Source organism: Dictyostelium purpureum, assembly GCF_000190715.1.
Source record: "Dictyostelium purpureum unplaced genomic scaffold DICPUscaffold_428, whole genome shotgun sequence".
Classification (NCBI taxonomy): Eukaryota; Evosea; class Eumycetozoa; order Dictyosteliales; family Dictyosteliaceae; genus Dictyostelium; species Dictyostelium purpureum.
This window is the reverse complement of record NW_003519763.1, coordinates 1-25,441: the sequence shown is the minus strand read 5'-3', so window position 1 is coordinate 25,441 and position 25,441 is coordinate 1. Positions and strand designations below refer to the sequence as shown.

Below are 25,441 nucleotides of genomic sequence, written 5' to 3'. Positions count from 1 at the left end.
CTTTATCACCATAATAGCCATATATATCATTTATTTTATTTATTTTTTCAGTATTTTTTTTTATAATTTTAAATTATTTTTTTTCAATTTTTTGTTTTTTTTTTAATAATTTAAAATTTTATTTTTTTTTAATTTTTTTTTAATATTTTTTTAATTTTTTTTTCTTTTTTTTTTTTTTTAAAATTTTAAAAATTATTTTTTTAAAAAAAAAAAAATTTCACATTATATTGCCAAACTAAAAGCAAATACACACACCTCAACAAATACAACAACAACAAAAAAAAAAAAACAAAAAAAAAAATTAATTAATAATAATATTAACCCCATAATAAAATAATAATAATTTTTAAAAAACTAATTTAAGGGGACGTTAATAGAAATTATAATAATAAATAATAACTAATAAAATTACAACCAATAATAAAAATTAAATTATTTAATAATAATAGTAATAATAATTAATTTTACATACCACTTTTTTTTAAAATAGTATATATATATAAAAAAAACAACTCATAATTTTTTTTTTATACAATATATATTTATAAAACCTACCAAACAAATAACCTACACCACCAAACAACATATAAAAAAATTTATTTATTTTGTTTTTTATTCACTTGTACATATAAATTAATTTTTTTTCACCTTTTTAAATTATTTATTGTTGTATAAAAATATTTTTTTATTCATAACAATAACAATTATAAAAAAAAAAAGACATTTAATTTTTTTAAAACATTTTATTATATTTAATTTTTTTTTATACAAATTTCATGAAATATAAAAGCAATTTTATATAACACCCAAATTTTATATATAAAATAATAATAATAATAAAAATAATACATTCTATAAGAACAAAATAAAATTCCAAATATCAAATAACAATAAATTTAAATAATTTAATTTTTTTAAATAATACAATTTTAGACCGAATTTTTTTTTTTAAAGGCTAAATTTGTTTAACATTGTAAATACATTCTCATCATTCAAAACATAGTATATTATATAATAAATAATAATTAAAAATGAATAACAATAATAACCATACACAATACGTCGAAAATAAAAGAGTAGTTGTCAGTAACCAAAATAATAAAAGAAGTCCTTTATCATCTAATACTCCAAAGAAGCCTACCTTCCAAGATGCTGTCGTTGCAAAGTCAGATGTTGGTGAATTCCAAGGTGGATACTTTATAATGCCAAGCTCAGATGAAAAAATGAAGAGACCAGTTGCTCAAAGTAAATACTCTCCACAAAGAAAGAAGCTCCCACCTGTAAACCAACTCACTGGCGATGACAATATTGATATGAAAACTCTTAAACAACAACAACAACAACAATATCTTCAAATTAAAAATAGACATCAACAATACCACCAACAATTACAACAACAACAAGAAAACTTTAGTCAACACCAAAAACAAAATAATGATATACTTTTAACTCCAGCTTCAATTAAGGTATTTATTAAAAATTAATTTACGGTTTTTTTTTTTTTATTTAAAATTCTAAATTTCGAATAATTTATATTAATATATATATATTTTTTATTTATTTAGGAAACCACTTTAAATAATGATCATCACAACAATAATACCACACCAAAGAAACAACACTATCAAAATAAAATTGTTTCACCACAACCAAAACAATCTTATGGTAGCTCTCCACCACGAACCAACTCACCAACCAAAAAAACCGTTTCCTCACCACAATCTAATTGGGCTGGTGGTGCATTTAACAATAGTCCAGCACCAAACTCCCTTCCAATTCCAAATTTTGATGATGACTTTTTCTCAAATACCGAAATTGTGACCCCACAGCCACAACAACCAATTAATTTATTAGAAATGTCGTCCGATTTAAGAAAACTTTTAAATATAACTCCAACTATTACTGTTGCAAACTCATCTTATTAGGTTTATAATTTTTGAAACAAATAATACTAAATAATAACCAAATAATAATAATAACTCATAACAAAAATAACTTTATAGACTCACTATTACAATTTGTTTCAAAATTTCAAACCACAACCACAACCTCAACAACCCAACAACCCTCAAATTTTCCGATTTTATATTTTATTTCTAATTAATTTTAACCACAAGCTAACTTTAAATTAGTATAAATTATTAAACACCCACCCTCAACAAAATAACAACAAAGAAGAGTTTCAACAACTATAACATTACTCTCCTCCAACCCTTTTGTACTTATCTCTCCTTGTACAAAATTTTTTTTTTTTTTTTTCTTTAAAAATTCCTCGTTAATTCTTTTATTTAATAAAAAATTATTTTTATTAAACTTTAAGGTTTAATAACTTTTAAAGTTTTTTCCCAACCAAATTATAATTAAAATTTTTTTTCTTTTTTTTTTTTCCTAAGTTTTCAAGTTTATATGAACCAACATAAATAAACAAAGAGTTTTTTAGAACAGTTTGGCAAATGCCAATAAATAAAATTTATGAAAGATTTTATTAATAATAAATAAAAAAATAAAAAAAAATTATATTTGAGTTGAATAAATAATTTTATTAATGTTTTTAATAATTGTTATTTGAATATGGATCAGAAATATTATGAACAGAAAAATTCCAATTTTGTTGTTCCATTCCCATGGGATAAACTGGTTCATAGTTTTGTTGATGGTTTGTTGAAAAGTGATTATTTTCTTCATGATATTCATAGGAGTTTTGATTTTCTAAATAGCCTGGGGGGTAAATAAAATCTACATTTGAGGGTGGTGGTTGGTTATATGTTGTTGATGAATGGTGTTGTTGTTGATGTTGTTGTTGCTGATATTGTTGATGTTGTTGTTGTTGTTGTTGCTGATATTGTTGTTGTTGTTGATGTTGTTGCTGTTGATAGTTATTGTTTGAAGTTGTTGTGTACTCTTCATTTATATGGTTAGTATTATTATTAATATTAATTGATGTTTGACCACTTGAATTTGTTCCATAACTAGTATATTGTTGTCCATTGTTTAATAGTTTTGAATCTTCACTATATTGTTGTCTATGGGATCTTAAACGGTCAGTTTGAATGGGATGGCATTGAACTCTGCTACTTCTAATAGGGTTTGATGAATAGGATGATACTGGTGGTGGTGGGCAATAGTATTTTTCATGATTGAATACATTTGGTGAATAACTTGACTCGTAATAGGTTAGTTTATCACTTCTAGGATTTTCATAGCTACTACTACTACTACTACTAGAGTGGCTAAATGAGTTGCTTACTTGACCAGGAATTTGTTGAGAAATTTGGTGTCTTTCATTTGAATATCCAGAAGGGTAAACTACACCGCCGTATCCAGACTGGGTAATTTTAACTGAATGATCCACTACTAATGGTTGTGGAGCTGCTTTCTTTTTTGAAAATCTAGGAAATAGTTTTAATCTATTTCTTCCTTTTTGGTGTGAAGGATTTACATTATATGAGGTTGTAGTATAAACAACTGAGCTTGGTACTTCTTCTTTATAGCTCATTTTTATTTATTTTTTTTGTATTTTATTATTATTATTATTATTATTAAAAGCTAAATAAAATTTTGTTTTTTAATATACCAATATCTTTACTTATGAATGGTTATTAATATATTATAGAAAAAATATTATTATTATATTATTTGTTTACTTTAAAGAAAAAATATAACAATGAGAAAAAAAATACAATTTACAAAAAGAGTAAAAAAACATTTTGATATATAAACCTTTATTTTTTATTTTATTTTTAATTGTTTTTTTTTTTTTAAATTGATTTATTAAAAAAATGTGTTGAGATCCAAGTAAATTTACTAAATTGGTTATTATTTAATTTATAAAGAATTAAATATAAATATATAAAAAAACTTTTAATTTATTTTAATTTAAAAAAAATAAAAATTTATTTTAAATTTTAAGATTTACCTTTTTAAATTTTAAAAAAAATGTTTTAATTAAATAAAAATAAAAATAAATAAAAATAAATAAAAATAAATAAAATAAAATAAAATAAAATAAAATAAAATAAAATAAAATAAAATAAAATAAAATATGGATTTATATAAATAAATAAATAAAAGAGGTAAATCTTAAAATAAAATAAAATTAAAAGAATAAAAATAATAATGGGTGGATGTAAAAACAAAATATACCCATTAAATTGGGATATTAATGTTTTTACATTTTTATTTTTTTTAAAGATGAGTTTTATTTACAAATGAACGAAAATGTACTATATTTTCATTTTTTTTATGTGGTTTGGTTTGGTTTTTTGGGGCGATTGTGGGTTATATATTTGGAGTATAAATTTAAAATTAATATAATAAATGTTTATCTTGTTTTTAGCAACAGGTGAAATAAAATAAAACTATAAAAAATATTAAAAACAAAATTTGTTGCGAAAAGAATGATGCAGTTGGTTCGTATAAATTTCTAGTCATTGATAATCCATTATCTTTTTCCTGTAATAAAAAAGGTTGGTATTAATAAAAAAGAGCAATGAGGTATATATAAAAAAAAAACATACTAAATAGGTAGTTTTTCCAAGTGAAGTAGCAGTCCATTTATTGCTGTATATAAAATCCGAAGACCACATAATTCTATTAACTTGCGAGTTCATTTTGTTTGTTTACTATTTAAATAATTGATTATTATGATTAAAAAAAAATGGAAAAATGAAAAAATAAAAATTAAAAAATAAAAAAAAAAAAAAATTTTAAAAAAATTAAAAAAATTTTAATTACATATATTTTTTTTAGAAATAAATAAATAAATAAATAAATAAATAAAATACAATATGAGAAGAGGTGTAGGTATTCAAGCAGTTCATAATCAAACACAAACACAAAAACAATTACAAAATGTTAGTGACCAAATTAGTACAGAGAATATAAATAAAATAAAAGAACAGTTGGTTATATTTAAAGAGAATTTAGAGCAGTTTGCAATAAAACATAAAAAGGACATTACCAAAAACCCAGAGTTTCGTAAATACTTTCAAGATATGTGTAATATGATTGGTGTTGATCCATTAGCATGTAAGTATTAATAAATGATAACTGAAAATAAAAAAACAATAATAATAGTAATAATAATACAATAATAATCACAACAATAACTCTATAATGATAGCAATAGTAATAATAATATCAAATTAATAAATTTATTGACATATTTAACCTTTTTAAAAAGCAAATAAAGGATTTTGGTCACAGGTTTTAGGTGTTGGTGATTTTTATTATACATTAGGTGTTCAGATTATAGAGATATGTTTAAAATATAGAGGTAGTAATGGTGGATTAATGGAAATGAATATTTTAGCAGACCATTTACGTAAATTAAGAGGTAAAAATTCACAAGAGATCAGTCTAGATGATATTGAAACCTCAATATCAAAATTAAAGGTTTTAGGTAATGGTTTCAATATAATTAAAGTTAATAAAAAGAAATTGGTTCAATCTGTACCATGCGAATTAAATAAAGATCATACCGATATCATTATTTTGGCCCAAGAAAACAACTCTTCAATAACCGAATCTCAAATTTCACAAAAATTAAAATGGAATAACCATAGAATTAATAGTGTTTTGGTAGCTATCTTTTCATCAAACTATGACTCATAAACCAAATATAAAGGTTTCATTAAAACTAATTATTATTTTTTTTATTTTTTTTTAAAAACAGAACTTTTTATTGCAAGAATCAATGGTTTGGATTGATGACCAATCAACCGAAACAATTTACTGGTTTCCTTCTTTGTGGTCCGAATAATAATATAAATAAAAATATACTGTATATTATCAATTTTAAATTTTTCTAACTTCAGCAAGCTCATTTGGGAAATATTTTGCCATATGAAAATTTTAAAATAATTTTTAAATAAAAAAAGGGCATGCAAAAGGGTGGGTGGTGTGAAGGTGAACAAAAAAAAAAAAAAAAAATAGATTTTATTGTTTATTTTTTAAAAAAAAATTATAATGAAACCAGTTTTACTTAATGGTTTGATAAGAATCCTTATTTAAACTTTATTTTTATTTACTCGTTTTAGTTAATTAATTTAAAAAAGATGTTAAATAATTTTTTTTGAAAAAAATTTTTTTAATTTTTTATTAATTTTTTTTAATTATTTTTTTTTTTTAATTTTTTTAAAGTTTTTTTTTTGTGTGGCAAATACTTCAAAATTTTTTTTTTTTTTTTTTTTTTAAATTTTTTTTAAGTTACCCGCACCATAATAATAATAATTTGGATACATTATTTATTTAAAAAATATTTAATATTTGTTGTTTTGTTGGTGTGGTATTTGTTACTTTGGCTATATAGTACATATATTTAAATATATCCATATAATATTAATATTAAAAAGAAATTTTTTTTTTTAATTTAGTTTAAATAAATTTAAATTCCCCCTTTTTAATAATTATTTATTGTTTTTTTTTTTTATCCTATTACTATATAATATTTCTGTTTTTATAATAATTATTAAATATTTTTTTTAAAAATTATAAAAACAAAAAAAAAAAAAACTAAAAACAAAAAAAAAACAGCATAAAAAAAAACACACGAAAGCTATAAAGAAATCTATAGAAAAAAAAAAAAAAAAAAGAAATCAAGTTTAAATTATTTAGTTTTATAAATAATAATAAAGTTAGTAATAATAATATAATGGATATCGAAACTCCAATTGTATGTATTAATTTGTAGTTATTTTCAAGATTTTACAAATTCCCAAAAAAAAATTAAAAATAATTATTTTTAGTTTTTTTTTTGTCATAAATTTAGAAATAAAAACCAATATTAATTATTTTTTTTTTTTTTATTTAAAAAATCTTAGATAAATAAAGAAAATGGTATAGTTAAAAAACCATCAATGATACCTGATATTGACGAAGACGAAGATACTCCACCAATTGTCAATAAGAAAATAAAAACAGAGAATGGCGTTTTAGATAAAGTCTCACCAAATATTACATCACCCAAAACTAGAACAACCACAACTACAACTACTATAACCACAAATAAATCGACATCATCTGTTAAAACCACACCAACTACCAGAAAACCTGTACTAATTAAAAAAGAAATTGACAGCAGTAGCAGTGATTCATCAAGTGACTCAAGTGATTCATCGTCAAGCGATTCTAGTGACAGTGATTCATCTTCTGAAGATGAAAAACCAAAGAAAGCAGTAACAAAGAAACCATCACCAGCATCATCAAAGAAAAACTCACCAAAACCAACCGCAACAACTCCAAAGAAGGCAGCAGCCAAAAAGAAGCCAGTTGATAGCAGTAGCAGTGATTCATCATCAAGTGATTCTAGTGATTCATCATCAAGTGATTCTAGTGACTCATCATCTGAAGAAGACAACAAAAGCAAAAAGAAAACTGTTGTAAAAAAAACTACTACTACGACTACCAAAGCAACAACCAAACCAGATTCCAAAAAAGTTACCAAGGTTAAATCTGAAGCCAAAGAAACCAAATCAGCTGCAAATGGTAAAAAAACTACAACTAGAAAAGTCAAAGAAGCAGAAGAAGAAGAGGAGGAAGATTCAAAAGGAAAGAAGAAAACCACAAGAAAGAGAAAGATCGAAGAAACTGAAGAAGAAGATGATAATGGTAAAAATAGATGGTGGGAAGAAGAAGGTGATGAAGATGGTCCAAAATGGCAAACCCTTTCGCATAATGGTCCAGTTTTCCCACCAGCATATATTCCACATGGTACCAAATTCCTCTATGATGGTAAAGTAGTTAAATTAACACCAGAACAAGAAGAAGTTGCCACTTTTTATGCCAACTATTTAGAAACCGATCATGTCAAGAAAGAAGCATTCAGAGATAACTTTTTTGCCGAATTCCGTGGTTTGTTAACAACTGAACAAAAGAAAACAATTAAGAATTTAGCAAAATGCGATTTCTCTCACATCCATACATTCCTTCAAGAAAGAAAAGAAACCAGAAAATCTCGTTCAAAAAATGAAAAAGATGCTGAAGCTGCTGAAAAGAAAAAACTTCAAGAAAAATATGGTTTTGCTATGATTGATGGATTTAAAGAAAAGATTGGTAACTTCACAATCGAACCACCAGGTTTGTTTTTAGGTCGTGGTGCTCATCCAAAAACTGGTATGCTTAAACAACGTATTTATCCAAGCGATGTTACCATTAATATTGGTAAAGGTGAAAACGTACCACCATCACCAATCCCAGGTCATGAATGGAAAGATGTTGTTCACGATAATACAGTTACATGGTTAGCCTTTTGGAAAGAAAGTATCAATGGTGGAACAAAATATATTTGGTTAGCTCCATCATCAAAGATCAAAGGTCAAGCCGATCGTAAGAAATTTGAAGTTGCCAGAAAACTCAAAGATTGTATTGAAAGTATTAGAAAAGGCTACATCAAATCCTTTACCAATGATAGTGAAGAAAAACGTCAATTGGGTGTCGCTCTTTATCTTATTGACTTTTTAGCTCTTCGTGTTGGTAATGAAAAAGGTGAAGATCAAGCTGATACTGTCGGTTGTTGTAGTCTCAGAGTAGAACATATTAAATTGGGTAAGGATAATACCATCACATTGGATTTCTTGGGTAAAGATTCAATGAGATACTTTAACACTGTCAAGATTAGACCAGACGCTTACAAAGTTCTTCAAGAATGTGTTAAAGGTAAAAAACCAAGCGAATTATTATTTGATGATCTTTCAGTTGCTCAACTCAATACTCACTTAAAGAAACAAATGGATGGTCTCTCTGCCAAAGTATTCCGTACTTACAATGCCTCAATTACTCTTCAAAAAGAATTAAATAAAATGGATGAAAGCGAATACTCTACTATCGAGGAAAAAATTCTCTATTACAACCGTTGCAATCGTGAAGTCGCTATTTTATGTAACCATCAAAAAGCTCCACCAAAGAATTTATCTGAGACCTTAGGCAAAATCGATGATAAGATTTTAGAGTACAACGATCTTATTGACTTGTGCAGAATTAAACTAAAATTAAAACCAAAAACCTCTGACAAAGACGATATTGAAGAACGTGAAAAAGAAAGATTAAAGAAATTAATTGAAGCAAATATTGCAAAGAAGGAAGAAAATAAAACTGATAAAGAAGTTTCATTCGATACCAAAGCTACATTCGAAAGATCACGTAACATTCCAGATGGTGAACAAAAAATCAATGACAAAATCGATAAATACGAAAAACAAATTAAAAAATTAGAAATCCAAAAAACCACCAAAGATGAATTAAAAACTGTTGCTTTAGGTACCAGTAAAATCAACTATTTAGATCCAAGAATTACTGTTAGCTTCTGTAAGAAATGGGGTATTCCTGTTGAAAAAATCTTTTCAAAAGCCCTTAGAGATAAATTCCCATGGAGCGATGTCGACAAATCTTATAAATTTTAATCAATACTAAACTTCATCAATTTTTAATTATAAATAATAAACTAATAAATTATAATAAACTAATCACCAAACACAAAAATTTTTTTATGAAAAAAAAAAAAAATCAAATCTTTTTTAATATATATAAAAAAAAAATAAAAAATAAAAATGGTAATAATAAAATTATGTTCAAAAAATGGACGTTATATAATCTGATAAAAAATTTTATTAAAATAATTTAAAAGTTAAAAGATTTTATTTTATTTATTTCAAAATTAATCAAAAAAATACGAAAAATAATTAAAAAATTTCGTTACAATTTTTTTTAAAAAAAAAATTTTTAAAAATTTTTTTTTTGGGAAACGCGCAACCACCACGAGCATTAAAATTTTTTTTAATTATTTTTTGTTATAGATAATCCACTATCACAGACATATAATTGAAAAATGGCCGAAACTGTATCTCGTGAATATACCATCAATCTCCACAAGAGACTCTATGGCACGTATGTAAAAGATTAATCCTTACGGATAATCATTTACAGGGTCAGGTGTTTTGTATCTACCTCTTTTGAGGTAGGGTATACAAGAGCAGATTATTCTGCCACCACCTTGTATCTTTTTAATAGATGCATGGATGTATTACCAAAACTCTGCCTCTGAATTTGTTTATCTGAATTAATTTCCTCTATGAGGTTTGAACATGAATAATAATATAACATTTCTTTTTTTTACAGTACCTTCAAGGATAGAGCCCCAAAAGCCGTTAAACAAATCAAACTTTTCGCTCAAAAAGTTATGGGTACCAAAGATGTCCGTATCGATAACAAATTAAACAGATTCCTCTGGAGCCAAGGTATCAAAAACGTCCCACACCGTGTCCGTGTTGTCTTAACCAAAAAGAGAAACGAAGACGAAAACGCTGAAGAAAAATTATACACCGTTGCCAGTTTAGTCATCGTCAAGAGCTTCAAAGGTTTACAAACCAAAGTTGTTCAAAACTAAATAAACATATAGTTTCGCAATAATCTATGCATCAGTTTTTATTTATTTTATTTATTTATATTAAATTTTGTAGTTGTAGTTTAGATATAATGCAGAAAAAAGAAACAATCATAAGATGGAAAAAAGAAATAATTAAAAAACCAGAATAGGAAAACAGATAATATTTTTTTTAATAATTAATTTTTATTTTTTATTTTTTTTTTTTTTAAAGTTTTAAATTTTTTAAATTTTTTTGTTATTATTATTTTTAGTTTTTTTTTTTAGTTTTTTTTTTATAATTGATTGATTGTTGATATGATAGATCTTTTATTAATTTAAATGAGATTTTTGAGATACCAATTCAGAAAAAGCTAATTCTATACATTTTTTTAAATCTTTATAACTGACTACAAGTAAACTTTGTTCATCTCTTGACATTAATAAAATTTTTTCATCAACGCCACAATCCAATTTATTGAGGGTTTCAACTACATGATAAAAATCTAAAACTGGTGTGCCATCATCGTAGACTTGATGGAAAATATAGTCACGGAATAGTTTGATGAGGTATCTGTCGCCAGTTTCAGACCATCTTGGATCCATATCATAGAGAGGTCTTTCGTTGATAAAGCCTAGCTTTGTAACTAATCTAAAAAGACGACCATTTTCATACTCTTTACCCAATTCTGTTTCTAAATCGTCAGTATAGGTGTGCAAATAATTGTTTTCTTGAAGAAGACGACCACTTATCATTGTTACAACTTCGTCGATGTTTGGGAGGTTGATAACTGGTTTTGTTAATAAATAAACTATGAGGTTGTAAAGATCTTTGGAATAGGTGTTGGATACATATTCGATTGAGTTTGATAAATTTTGAGCTGTAATAGAGGCAGCAGAACGACATGCTAATGTTAAAATTAATCTACCCAATAATAATAAATCTTCGTGCTGGAATTGTGCTAAATTTCTTGGTGAGTCATAGTTAACAACATCAAATATGCCCACTCCGTTCAATCTAATTCTATTTTTGCCTGTTAATAATATTTTGCTTGGGTGTATGACACGACATACTAATCCTAAAGAGTGAATGGTTTTTAATGCTGATACAAGTTGTGTAATGAAACTCCATAATACTGATTCTGAAATTGGTTGGAATGATGTTTGATTTGGTTGGCTTAAAAATTTACTTTCAATAGTTTCTGATCCTGGAAAATAGTCATATGTAAAAAATAAGGCTAAAGAATGGTTCGTTATTAGCATGATAAAATAAAATATATTTATATTTGCTAAATCTTTTTACTTACAACTATTATCACCAAACTCTTTACTAACAAAAATTTCCTTTAATGAAACAATATTTGGGTGTTGAAGATTTCTCCAAGATTCAGCTGCTTGCAATGCATATTCACTTGATAATCTAAATCCTTCAATTCTTCTAATTGCATAGGGTAAACCATCTTGTGTACAAATTGCTTTATATACTGAAGTAACATATCCAAACATTTTGCCTTGATTCTCTTTTGCACCATCTTGGTCTAATGGGTATAATGAATGATATTTATTTAACATTGGTGGTATATTTTTAATTCTTGGGTCTAAAAAAATTATTTTTTGAGTTAATATTTTTTTTTTTTTAATTTTTTTTTATAAAAAAATAATTACCATTTGGATCTAAGGTCATATATAATAATTGTTTTTGGTGTACTATGTCTTGCTTGAGAGATTCAGACATAAAGAATGAACCCATATTCCTTCTACCTTGTTTGTTTCTTATTAATGATTGACTATATTGTGGATATGGTGAGTATTGTTGCATTTGTTGTAATTGTTGCAAATGTTGTAATTGTTGTTGTTGAAGTGAAGCATGTTGTTGTTGTTGTAATATTTTATTAGTTGATGATGTTGAGGATACTGATGATGGTTGTGATGATGGTGATTGGATTGGTTGGGATTGTGATTGTTGTGGTTGCTTGATATGTTGACTTTGAGATTGTGGTAATTGGTTTTGAATTTGTGATTGTGATTGTTGCTGTTGTTGTTGTTGTTGTTGTAATAAATATTGTTGGTTTGTTTGATATTGATATGATTGTGGTGATACATTTCTTAATTGTTGCTGTTGTTGTTGTTGCTGTTGCTGTTGTTGTTGCTGCTGTTGTTGTTGTTGTTGTTGTTGTTGTTGTTGTTGTTGTTGAGCTAAAGCATAGTTGTTCATTATAAATGGTGCATTCATTTCCATTTCCTAAATTAATAAAATATTAGTAACATTTCTTAAAACCAATAATTAAAATTAATCAAACATACATATTGAAGATGGTCATAGTCATCTACACCATCATATTGGTAATAGTGTTGTTCATCATCATATTGTGTTGCTGTGGTTGATGGTGTTGATGTTGCTGATGTTGTTGTTGATGTTGCTGTTGTTGATGTTGCTGTTGTAATTGTTGTAATTGTTGTTTTGGTATGTATTCTGGGATACCCGATTGAAAATGATCAGCCCAATGATGATGACCCGATTGCTGATTTCCTGTGCCTAAATTTTGAAAGTGACTTGTCAGGTTATCGCTATAAATAAGTTTAAATTATAAATTAGTATATTTCATCCAACCTAAAAGTTTATAAAGAGCTAATCTAAAATAAAGCTGTTCTATAAAATAAAGTGTATATTACATTGGTGATTTTTTTAAAGGTGAGGTTAAATTTGATGGGCTTATAATTGTATTGTTGGTATTGGAGTTTGATGATGATGATGATGTCGAAGAATTGGTTGAGGATTGTAAATTTGGTTGTGATGAGTTTTGGTTGGTGCTATTATTATTCGAATTTTGTTGAGGTGTTAAGTCGTGATTGAATTCACATTTATCCTGATTTCTACAGTAACCATAAATAGCAATATTTTTACATTGTTTTAAATTTTTTGGTTGATACACTGTAAATATGAAAAAGGTGTTATTAATAATTTAATATTAATAATGCAATAAAAAAAAAAAAATTTTAAAAAAATTAATATCCTCTTTTTTTTTTATAATTTAACAATAAAAAAGTTTTTTATAATTATATATCGATTATATATAACAACACCATATATATACAATATTAATATTAAAAGAAACAGAATAAAAAAGGTGTTTAAAAGGATATTACTTTAGATTTTTATATATTGTTTTTTTATTTTATAAAAAAATAAAATTTTAAATAAAATTAGGGTTTAAAAATATATATATATATACAAATTATATCCTTTTATATAGTTATATTATTTAATTTAATTAAAAACAAATAAATATAAAAATATGATATATATATTTAATACTATTTATTTTAAAAAACCCAATTTTATATAATGATATAGTTGTTTGGTATTATTGTGATGTTATTCTTTACTCGATAATATATGTATTCATATATTAAATATATAATATATATATTAAATGATTAGCCTTATTAATCTTGATTGTGTCTTTGTAATTTTTTTTTTTTGAAAAAAAGATAATTTAAAAAATTTTAAAAAAATTTAAAAAAAAATTAAAAAAAAAAAAATTAAAAAAATTAAAAAATAAAAAATATTTTTAAAGAAAAAAAAAAAAAAAATTAAATAAAAAAAACGAAAAAAAAAACTAGTTATTTTTGTTGACTGAATAGAGTGTATATACTAAACCCTTTATTTTATTTATTTATTATTTTTTTTCTTTTTTTTTATATATATAATAAATAAAAAAATAAAACTATAAAAAATATACATCTATACATAAATAAAACAATGTCATCAAACAGTAATCAAATTTCCAACAACAAAAAAAAGAAAATCGAATCCGAGGTTATTGAATCTCAAAAACTAGACGATTACTATGATGTAACACAGAATGAAGTAAAGTTAACATCAAAAGCTAATTCATTTAGAGTAAGTAGTACCACACTTATGTTTTTTTTTTTTTATTTAATTTTCAAAATATTTATAAATTTTTTTTTTAGTTTCAAACATTTTCAGAAAAAATTTCAAACATCGATATTAATATTTTCAATAAAGTAGGAGATGTTGTAATTGAATTAGAAGATGATAATGACTCTTATTTTCACCAAACAATTCTCGCATGGAGAGAGTTGAATTTAACCCAACACTTTAATAATTTTACAATTCATATTCGTAAATATCACAACAGTCTCCCAGAAATAATTATTCATAAAGAAAAAATTATAGATATTTTATTACAACATATTTCAATTGACAATTCAACTGCATTAAAACCATTATTAAGGTAGGTATTTTAGTATTGTTGATTGCAACAATAATTAATAAAAAAAAAAAGAATTGTTTTATTAATACTTTTTTATATTTCTAAAGTATTTTAGCAGCATTATCAAGAGACTTAAGATCAGAGTTCTACGAATCATTTTATAAAATTTTAAAGGTTTTAATTACTGTTTTAAAAAATACAAATAATTCAGAAACAATTGAAGAGGTCTTTACTTCAATTTGTTATATGTTCAAGTTTTTAGAAAAACAAATTATACCAAATTTTTTCCAATTATACGAGTAGGTTTTTTTGTTATGAATTATTTACAACCACATTTTTTACCCCTTTTAATTTTTTTTAATTTTTTTTTTAAATTTCCCCCAATACTAATTAATTTCATTAATTATAAAATTAACAGAGTATATTCCGAATTATTTTTCCAAAAAAGAAAATATATTAGAAAGTTTGCAGCAGAAAGTATTGCATTTTTCTTAAGAAAGATTACATTTGAAGAGTATGACTTGACACTCGATCAATTATTTACACATTTACAAGAGAATCAATTTGAAGAAGAATATATAGACGCATTTTCAATATTACTATTCCATTCAGTAAAGGGTGTTAAGGGAAAGTTCCATTCAAGAACAGAGCATATTTTACCATTATATTTAAAGAAATTAAATCCCGATTATTCAATATGTTCATCTGATTGTAAAAATAAAGTAATAGTGTCATTATTTCAATTAATTAAATATCACGGTCAAAATGAAGGTAGCAATTTATTACCAATTTGGGTGACATTAAAAAATGAATCCAATTTAATTTTAGAAAATTTAAAATTATTAAATAATAATACAATTTCAGCAAATAAAAAATCAACTAATAATAAAAAATCAACTACATTAGCAGCTAAATCATCAAATATAACTAAAGAATATATTAATAATTTATCAAATCAAATCGAAACTTATTTTATAATAATTAAAGATTGGATACAAGGCGGCAGTAAAGTTATAGATGTTGGTGATATATTTTTCATAATGGATAGATTTTTTACAAATACCATCTTTTTAAAAGTTTTTATTGAAAACGATTTCTGCTCAACAAACATATTGGGCGTATTAGCAAAAGCATTCGCAATTTCGATGAGCGCCAAAGCTCACTACAATCAGTACCGTGGAAATATGTTGGGATACTTAGATAATCTCTTTGCAATTCAAGGTATTCAAAATTCACATTTATTAATTTTCCAGTTCTGCACAAGTATTCAAAAAGACCATTTATTAGATCCAACTATATCAAACCGTTTAATTAAATATTTAGACAAGAATACCGATCAAATGGATGTAAATGAAATGTTATCATTTGTAATTAGAGTCTATGCCATGGATGAAAATGAAGAGCCATTGTACGCTGATGCCATTCCATCGATTAATATTCCAACCCTTTCTAATAAATTAGAACTTTTATTATCAAATTTCAACACTAATTTTAATTTCAAACAACAAGATTTCAACTCAAGTAGTTTATGGGCTCTTATTTCGTGTATAACTTGCTTAACTCAAAACAAAACAATTTTATCAATTTTAGAGAAAACTACAAGTCTTTTAGAGTCAAGATTAAACTGGGCTAAAACCAGCAGCAGCAACACCAAAGAAGTTGAACCATTAATTTATTTATTATCACAATCTTTAATTTCATACTCAATTCTTTTATATAAATTATCACATTCAGATTTACCATCATTATCAAATAGAATTTTAAATTTATTAAAGTCATATCCATCAAATTTAAATATACTCAAGTTATCTTCAATTTATTTTGAAAAATTATATTTATCAGATACAAACTCAGAATCCTCAAGTTCAACAAAGAAACCAACAAAGAAATCATCACCAGTTTTAATTAATATCGAATTATTTAAGGAGTTATTAAAGTTGTTTAATAATAATTTATCAAGTAAACATAATTCAATTAGAAAAGAAACCATTTCAACATTAAAGAATATTCATCTATGCTCAAAAGGTCAAAGTGAGCAAGATGAGGATATTCAAAAGGTTTTAGGTTATTGCTATGAAATTGAAACTACTCAATACCATGTGCACGAGGCTCGTACTGTTTCATCAAAAATGGAGGCTATTGGTTCAATTTATTCAAACTTCAAAGTTCCATTTTTAAATGAATTACTTTACAATTATATGATGGGTTGCCTTTACATTCGTTATACACCATTATGGAATGCAGTTCAAAAGAATATAGTTGCTTTTTGTAAAAAAGATTCATCAAACTTTTATCCAACACTCTATAAAACTTTACAAAACTCTGAACAAACTTTATTAGATTTAAATAAAGATAAAATGTTGGATGACGAAGTAGAAGAAGAGGAAGAGCTAATTGAAGAAGAAGAAGAGGAAGAGGAAAATAAAGAAAAACAAACTCAAGATAAACAAGTTAAAGAATTTGTAGAAGAAGAATCAAATTTCAATCATATTTCATTCGAGAGATTAGTCATCAAAGATAAATTAAATTTATTATTTTTATATGATGAAGTTTTAGAAAAATTAAATTTAGAAAATAACAAGTCCATTGAAATTACAGCAAAAAATATTTTATTGTCATCAACTGATCCAATCAGCTATAACTCGACACTCTGGAAAACAATGTCTATGATTGGCTCATTGATTGAATCACAATCAAAAGATATCATCACCTTGTTTTTAGATTTCGTTAGAAACGATTATAATAAATTTTCAAAGGTATTCAAATCACCATTACCATTCGACTTTAAAGATTTAGTCCAAGAGAGATCTACACCTAAGCCATATTCAAAATCTCAAGCTCAACAATTATTAATTTATTATTTAGAATTCTTCTCACAATTCAAAAAACCAACAAAGATATATCAAGAAAAGTTGATGAGAGATCTTTTTTATCGTTGCATTGACATTGATGATCCAAAAGTTCAATTCCAATCGCTCCAATGTTATTTATTGTGGTCTAATCCATCCGTTACACCATATAAAAAGAATTTAGAATCTCTTATTCAAGATAAATCAATGAGAGAAGAAATGACCAAATTCATTATTGCCAAAGACTCACCAAATAGTTCCATCGACAGCAGTCACAGAAAAGAAATTATTGATATTGTTGTTAAAATTCTTTTATCCAAATTAAATCGTAAAGTTACTCGTAGTTCAGTTGGCTCTCAAAGACTAACTATTTTCGCTTATTTCTCTGGTTTGACTAGTCAAGAATTAGAACCAATTGTAAGAAGAATCCTCGCACCATTCCAAAGCTTTTTATCAAAGAACTTAAAGTCTACTGGTCCAATTGATCAATCATCATTATCATTGTTACCATCTTTCGATGCCCAAGCTTACTTTTTAAATATTTTACAAGCATCAATTAAACAACTTGGTTCTTTATTAACACCATTTTTAGATGATATTGTTAAAATTCTTTTAGCAATTTCCAATAACTCTCTAATTACCAACGTTGTAAATTCGAAAGATAAAAGACCAAAGATCGTTGGTTCAATAAGATCTTTAACTTTCCGTAGATTCTCCGAAATTTTCCAACAATACCAATCTTGGGATTATAAATCGTATGTCAAAGAGCTTTTCAATGTATTTTCATCCATTTTACCAACATTAAATGCCTATGGTTTACCAGTTGGTTTAAGAAGATGTCTTTTAGTAGTTTCATCAAATCCATCATTAGTTGGTTATTTAAATCAAGATATGAAATTATTACCAACCATTCTTTCATTCATTACTCACAAACCACACCAAGATGCTTTCCTTTCAATCATCGAAAATATATTATTAAATGTTGACCCAGATGAAGCCGAGCCATCAATCAATGAAATTTATATGAAGGTCTTAACCCCACATATTGACTCTATTATAAATTCAGTTAAAACCATTTTACTTCGTTCATCAAAGAAATCATCTACCAGCGAAACATTATCATTAAATCCAAGTAAACTCTCAAAGAGACAACTCTTAATTTTATCAGAACTCTCTAAATTTGCTAAATCATCACAACAAGCTAGTGATTTATTAGAGCTTTTAATTCCATTCCTTAGATATAACAAACTACAAGATGACGACGACCTTGTCTATTCAATTTTAATTATTTTCAAAAATATGCTAAGCTTGATCGACAATCCCGAGAAGCATGTACCTACTCTTTCAACTCTTTTTGGTGTCTTTAAAACTCGTTTAACTCGTTCAACTCTTTCAGAAATTTTCTTAGTTTTGGGTGATAAGGTTCCATACTTAAAAGAGATTGCTCCATATTTAGAAAGGATCAATGCATTCACAAAGAAATCTGTACAATTAGAAACCTATGATTACGACAAACGTTTACAAGGTTATCACTATATTAATGATAATCTTTTACATAGAATTGGCCATAAAGAATTGTTACCATTGTTTATCAATTTCGTATTTTATCTTAAAGATAAGGATTATTCAATTAAGAGCAGTGCTACAACTGGTATTTCAAGATTAATCAAAATAGTATCCGAAAAAATCAATGAAAATGGTGAATCAGATGATCAAGAAACCAACGAGAAGATCAATTTATTCACTACTATTTTTATTCAATCTATGCGTTCATCATACAACGATAAAGAAGTTAGAGATGAATATTTAACATTATTTAATCAATTATTAGTAGAGTTCAAAGGCCACAAATCATTCTATCCAGATATTTTACCACTTTTATGTATTGGTGAAGACGACAAAAATTTCATTATAAATTACACTCATATTCAAAAGCATAGAAAGAGACTTTCATTCCTTCAATTAAAGAACGTTGCCGAAACTCACAAATTTTCAATTGAAACTATAAACCACTTTATCTTACCACTTTCAGTTCAAGCAATTCTCGAAACAACTATTAAAGACCATGGTTCTGCTATTTTAGGTGAGGTCGTTAAATCATTGGGTGTTCTTGCTAAAAACCTCGAATGGAAAGGTTACTATCAATTATTAAGAAAGTTAATTTCAACCATGGACGATCATCCAAGTAGATTTAAATTCTTTGTTAAATCAGTATGTGAAGTCATTGATGAATTCCACTTTTTCATTGATGAAGTTGAAGTCAGAAAAGAATTGGTTACAGGTCAAGAAATTAAAGACGATCAACAACAACAACAAGATGGTACTACCGAAGATGATCAAGAAGAAGACGATGAAGACGATGAGGATGATGAAGATTTAAATGATGAAGAAAGAGAATTAAGAGAGATTGAAAATGAACAAAACAATTTAGTTACTGAGTACAATGAAGAGGACCAAGATGAAAATGGTGTATTAAAGGTTTCAAAAACTCAAGCAAACACAACTATTAAAATGAGAAAGAAGAGATCTATTGGCACTAAAATCGTAAAAACCAAAAACATCTCTGAAGAAATTTTCCAAGCCATTACATCAGTTCTCACTCCATCACTTCAAAAGCATTTAATCGAACAAAAAGTTATTACCAGTTCAAAGATGGATACCGGTAGTGCTGCTATTGCCGAAAGACAAAGAAATGAAGGTGTAGTTAATTTATCAATTGCTCTTGCAATTCTTAAACTTTATAAGCTTTTACCAAACGCCACTTCAAAATTATTGTATCCAAATATTATTGGTAAACTCTGCATTGGTTTAAAGAGTAAAGAATTCGAAGTACGTGATACTACAAGAAACACCCTTGTTCAAGTTATGGATACCCTCGGTTTCCGTTTCTTCCCATATATCCTCAAAGATATGAAATCAATTTTAAAGAGTGGTTATCAAAAATATGTTTTAGGCCACACCCTTCATGCTTTACTTAACACCCTTTCCAAGAAAATTGAACCAGGCGTTTTAGATAGTCAAGTACCATCATTAATGGAAATTATTATTGAAGATCTTTTCGGTGAACAAGCAACCCAAAGAGAAAACAAAAATACTCAAGATACCTACCCAGAAGCCAAGACTGTTAAATCATTTGACTCTCTTCGTATTTTAGCCAACATTATTCATTTCAGTAACACAGATTCAATTATTAAACCAATTGAAGAAATTATCACCATTTCAAACTCACCCAAACTCTTACCAAATCTTGAAGAAATGATGAAGAAGATCTCCAAAGGTCTTAGATTAAACAAGTCATTAGATTTCAAGAATTTATCAATCATTACATACCAATTTATTACCAAAGGTCTTAGAGATGGTGAAATCAATAATCGTAAGAAAACTATTACTCTTGATAATTCGATTGGTGTTGCTAGAAAGCCAACTTTTGAAGAAACATTCTCTATTCAAGCAGATCCATCAAAGAAAAAAAATGAACCAAACGTTCGTCAATTAGAAACACTTTCATTCATCTTTACCGAACTTGGTTTTAGTCTTTTAATTCAAGCTATTAAAATTCATAACTCAACCGATATCGAACAATACAAGGCAATGATTGATCCATTTGTATCCTATATTTCCAAATGTTTAGAGCATAAACAATCAAGAGTAGTTTATCTCTCATTGAAATGTCTTTTAAGAATTTTCAATTTTGATTTACCAAGTGTTAAAACATCATCAAAGAGCCTTACTGTACAAGTTTTAAAGAGACTTCAATTAGATTCAGGTAATGAAAAAATCACCAACACCTGTTATGAAGTTGCTACTTTACTTCTCCGTGATACCAAATCTGAACTTATTAACGAAGATCAACTCAAAGGTATTCTTACTCTAACCCGTCAACATTTAACATCAAACGAACAAAACATCACAAGATCATTAAAAATGCTTCATGCTTTAATTAAACGTAAAGTTTTATTACCAGAAATTTACGACCTTATGGATTTATGTGTCTCAATGATGATTAGATCATTCAAGCCATCAATTTCATCTTTAATCTCAACTATATTTATAGACTTCCTTTTATTCTATCCAATGGGTGACAATCGTTTAAAACAACAAGTAGCCTTCCTTCTAAAGAATCTTACCTATGAACATGAAGATGGTAGATTAATTGTTTTGAAAACTTTAAATCAAATCATCATTCGTTTCCCACAAGAAGTATTAAATCAATATGCCATTGTTATTTTTACTCCATTAGTAGTCCGTTTAAACGCAGATCCATCAACACAATGTCGTCTTTTAGTAGGAGAAAATATAGAACTCTTAGCCAAAGGTGTTAGTCCACAAAATCAACAAAAGATTTATGATGTTACAATGTTATGGTTTGAAAAAAGCTCAAACAATTTAGCCTTAGCTAAAACATCGGCTCAAGTATTCGGTTTAATCTCTGGCTCACTTTCAAACTTTGAAAACAATGTTTCAAACATTATCAAACACTCTGTTCAATTTATTAAACAATCATTAATCTCATTAAAAGAGAAAGAAGCGTCCCTCACCATTATAGATGAAATCTCTGAAGAAACCCAAAATGCATCCCAAGTCCTTCCAGGTTGGCAATTAACCTATACCATCTTTACATCATTTGAAAAGATCCTCTCCAATCATCCAAAGGTTGCAACTCTTCAAGAAATGAACGAATTTTGGAATATTTCAATCGAATTTTTAAATTATCCACACATTTGGGTTAGAACTAGTTTAACTAGATTATATAATATTTTCTTCACACAAAATTCAATTTTAAATACCATTCCAATCGTTAATCAAATAACAAGTTTAGAAAACAATACAATCAAAAAGAAATCATCAACAGCAACCAAACCAACCTTTTCACCTGTTTTCAATACATTATTTAATTCAAAATCAATCTTTGAAATCACCAAAAAGCATTGTTCAATTTTAAATAGTAGACTATTAACTGACGAACTTGGCTTAACTATCATCAAAAATTTAATTTATCTTTCAATTTTATTCTATAAATGTAATATAATTAAATTAAATAATAATAATGATATCACTCCAAATATATTTTTAGATATTAAAGAGTTTGATGAACAAAAAGAAGAAGAGCAAGATAATGTTGATGATGATGATAAAATGGAACTCGAAGAACAACAACAAGAAGAACAGGAACAAGAACAAGAACAAGAAGAAATGGATCAACAAGTTGATGAACAAGATGATGATGATTTAGTTGATGAAAAACCACAAGAACAAGAATCCTCAATTTTATTATGGTTATTTAAGAGATTATCATACATGTCAACCAAGCCAGGTTTATTAAGAAGAAAATATATTTTCAGATGGATTGCTGCTGTTTCAACTCAACTTACTACCCAAGAATTAATGCCATATCTCTCAATTTTATTAATTCCTTTAATTAAATGCACAGATGAAAAGATTCGTTGTTCGCGTAAGTAATTTTAAAAAAAAAAAAACAATTTGGCTGGTTTTGATTATTAATTTTATTTATTTATTTATTTTTAATATAGCACAAGAAAGAAAATTAGCCCAAGAAGTTATTGATTTATTAAAGAAGAAAATAGGGTCAAGCAAATTTATGAATATTTACCAAGGTATTATTCAAGCCACTACAGAATTAAGAAATAAGAGAAGAGAAGATAAAAAGATTTTCCAAGTAACAAATCCAAAAGAATTCCTTCAACAAAAACTTGAAAAGAGACAATTAACAAAAGATAAAAAGAGAAGAAAGAAGAGAGAATCTGTTAAAGAATTATTAGATGATAGAAAGAGAATTCGTGTTTCCCAATCAAATATTAATAATAATGATAATTAATAAAATATATAATAAAATTTTAAACAAAATTTCAATTTTTATTTATTAATTTATTTATTTGCTTATCTATTTATAAAAAAATCAATTTCAACAATTTTATTAATAAATAATCAAATGATTGAACCTTTAAAGAATCAAACCTTTTCTCTTTTTTCGTAAAATAATATATTTTTAATTTATAAAAAAAAAAATAAAAAAAATGGTTTGAAATTTTATATATAATCATTTATAAAATATATTTTGATATTTTTATAAACCCCACCCACTTTTTTTTTTTTTTTTTGTTAACCAAAAGGTATCCTATCAACCATTGTTTTGTTAGATTTAAAAAAAAAAAATTAAAGATAAATAATAATAATTATAAATAATGAAAATAAAAAATAAAAAAATGAAAAATAATTTCAACCAATAAAATGATTGGAATGTAACATTTTTTTTACAAATTTTTTTTTTCCACAAAATTTTTTTTTTTTTTTTTTGCGAAAGAGATTTTCCGTATAAATTAGCTTTAAAAAAAAATTGTTTTTGGGTATCACACCGACTACATATGAATAGAGAAATATAATTTTATTTGTTGTAGCAAAAAAAAAAAGAAAAAAATTAAACACATTCACAAAGAAACCTAAATTCATTCATTAGGAAGTGGTTTTTTTTTTTTTTTAACATTATTTTTTCTTTTATTTTTTATTTTTATTTTTTTTCAATAATCAATAATAAACAACAATAATAAACAACAATTACAATAATAATAATAAAAATAATAATCAAAATTAATAATTAATAAATAATACAGTATATATAGTAATAATTTCTGTGATAAAAAACTTGTTGACTAAATTGTATTAGTGGTAGTGTGGGTGAAAAGTTTTTTTCTGTTATTACTTTTTTTTTTTTATTAAAACTGATTTATTTATTGATTCAAAAACAATACACACTAAAACCCTAAAGCAAAGATCAACAAATAAATCGCGACTTTTAAAAAGTCATAAATTATTATTATTTATAAATAATTTTTTTTACAATTGAATTTACATTTATAAAAGGTTTATTGAAGGTTTATTAATTTATATTTATTAGGTATATAGCAAAATATATTTTAAATCTTTTCATTCACCCAAAAAAACCTAATTTGATTTTTATTATATCTCAATTGCCCATAGATTTTTTCTCTTTCCTATCTATTATTATTAAAAAATTTAAAATTTTTTTCTACCATCTATATAATTTCCTATCAATATAATATTATATTAACTATATTGATATTATTTTTATATTTTTAATTTTTTTATTCTCAAAGGAATTACTATATAATTATATAATTTAAAAAAAAAAAAAAAAAATTGATTTGGAGTGTCATTATACGATTTTTTTTTTTTTCTTTCAATAAAAAAAACCCACACCATAAAGCCACTAAAGTTACGTTAATCTATTATAGATTTTTAGGTATGTAATTTTTTTATTGTACACAATTATTATATTAAAATTTTAAAAAAAAAAAAAAAAAAAAAAGTGGAATTGGTTGCAAACAAGATATTCCCTAATTACAAAAAAAATTCACCATGCAAAAATTAAATTGAAACTTTTGTTGTTTTTTATTTTTAATTTTTTTTTTTTTAAATAATATGATGTTGCCACTGGTTTTAATAGCCATTTTTAATATTTAAAAAATCTTAATTGTTTCGCCCCCTCTCACATTTTTAAAAAAATAGATTTTTTCTTCTTTTACTATTGTTCGTTTTTAATATATTTTTTTATTGTGATCTATATCTAATTTTTTCTTTTTTAAAAAAATCAATTGTCAACAAACATATATATAATCATATTTATATTTATATAAATAATATAATAAAAAAAAATAAAAAAAATAAATAAATTTATAATTAATCAAATTTCAAATGTATGTGTTTGTGTGTGTTTTTCGTTTTTTTTTTTTTTGTCATTTTTTTTTTATTTCTTAATTTATCTATTTGTTGAAGAGCGAAAAAAAAAAAAAAAAAAAAAAAAAAAAAACCCCTCCTTTATCAAATTTTATTAATCTTTATTAAAAGAAAAGGTAAAAAAAACGCCCCATTTTTTTTAAAAAAAATTATGGGGTTGAAAGGAAAAAATTGTGTTTTTAATTGGAAACCGGGGTTGCCCTTTTTGTATAAAAGTTTTTAAA

At 25.3% G+C, this 25,441-nt stretch overlaps 8 protein-coding genes across 8 annotated transcripts; 5 read left to right on the top strand and 3 right to left on the bottom strand.

Annotated features, from left to right (window-relative positions):
- Positions 1–1,031: 1,031 nt before the first annotated feature.
- Positions 1,032–1,925, top strand: DICPUDRAFT_158316 (uncharacterized protein; the record flags this gene model as incomplete). Its single annotated transcript, XM_003293406.1, has 2 exons — positions 1,032–1,466; positions 1,566–1,925. 2 exons carry the CDS (start codon positions 1,032–1,034, stop codon positions 1,923–1,925), a joined length of 795 nt encoding a protein of 264 aa, XP_003293454.1.
- Positions 1,926–2,524: 599 nt separating this feature from the next.
- Positions 2,525–3,496, bottom strand: DICPUDRAFT_95828 (uncharacterized protein; the record flags this gene model as incomplete). Its single annotated transcript, XM_003293401.1, has 1 exon — positions 2,525–3,496. The coding sequence occupies one exon, from the start codon at positions 3,494–3,496 to the stop codon at positions 2,552–2,554; it is 945 nt and encodes a 314-aa protein (XP_003293449.1). The 3' UTR covers positions 2,525–2,551.
- Positions 3,497–4,332: 836 nt separating this feature from the next.
- On the bottom strand, positions 4,333–4,610 carry DICPUDRAFT_158314 (uncharacterized protein; the record flags this gene model as incomplete). The annotated part of the gene is made up of 2 exons (XM_003293400.1): positions 4,333–4,452; positions 4,518–4,610. The coding sequence occupies 2 exons, from the start codon at positions 4,608–4,610 to the stop codon at positions 4,333–4,335; spliced, it is 213 nt and encodes a 70-aa protein (XP_003293448.1).
- Positions 4,611–4,787: 177 nt separating this feature from the next.
- DICPUDRAFT_42052 (uncharacterized protein) lies at positions 4,788–5,761 on the top strand (the record flags this gene model as incomplete). Its single annotated transcript, XM_003293405.1, has 3 exons — positions 4,788–5,028; positions 5,183–5,580; positions 5,675–5,761. 3 exons carry the CDS (start codon positions 4,788–4,790, stop codon positions 5,759–5,761), a joined length of 726 nt encoding a protein of 241 aa, XP_003293453.1.
- Positions 5,762–6,821: 1,060 nt separating this feature from the next.
- DICPUDRAFT_50979 (uncharacterized protein) lies at positions 6,822–9,487 on the top strand. Its single transcript, XM_003293404.1, has 2 exons — positions 6,822–7,268; positions 7,536–9,487. The coding sequence occupies exons 1-2, from the start codon at positions 6,858–6,860 to the stop codon at positions 9,396–9,398; spliced, it is 2,274 nt and encodes a 757-aa protein (XP_003293452.1). The 5' UTR covers positions 6,822–6,857; the 3' UTR covers positions 9,399–9,487.
- Positions 9,488–9,799: 312 nt separating this feature from the next.
- On the top strand, positions 9,800–10,402 carry DICPUDRAFT_95827 (ribosomal protein L31). Its single transcript, XM_003293403.1, has 2 exons — positions 9,800–9,882; positions 10,114–10,402. Exons 1-2 carry the CDS (start codon positions 9,824–9,826, stop codon positions 10,379–10,381), a joined length of 327 nt encoding a protein of 108 aa, XP_003293451.1. The 5' UTR covers positions 9,800–9,823; the 3' UTR covers positions 10,382–10,402.
- Positions 10,403–10,690: 288 nt separating this feature from the next.
- Positions 10,691–12,176, bottom strand: DICPUDRAFT_42055 (uncharacterized protein; the record flags this gene model as incomplete). Its single annotated transcript, XM_003293399.1, has 3 exons — positions 10,691–11,595; positions 11,668–11,955; positions 12,023–12,176. 3 exons carry the CDS (start codon positions 12,174–12,176, stop codon positions 10,691–10,693), a joined length of 1,347 nt encoding a protein of 448 aa, XP_003293447.1.
- Positions 12,177–14,120: 1,944 nt separating this feature from the next.
- DICPUDRAFT_84000 (uncharacterized protein) lies at positions 14,121–23,280 on the top strand (the record flags this gene model as incomplete). The annotated part of the gene is made up of 5 exons (XM_003293402.1): positions 14,121–14,261; positions 14,333–14,616; positions 14,703–14,894; positions 15,014–22,896; positions 22,976–23,280. 5 exons carry the CDS (start codon positions 14,121–14,123, stop codon positions 23,278–23,280), a joined length of 8,805 nt encoding a protein of 2,934 aa, XP_003293450.1.
- Between the last annotated feature and the right edge of the window lie 2,161 nt (positions 23,281–25,441).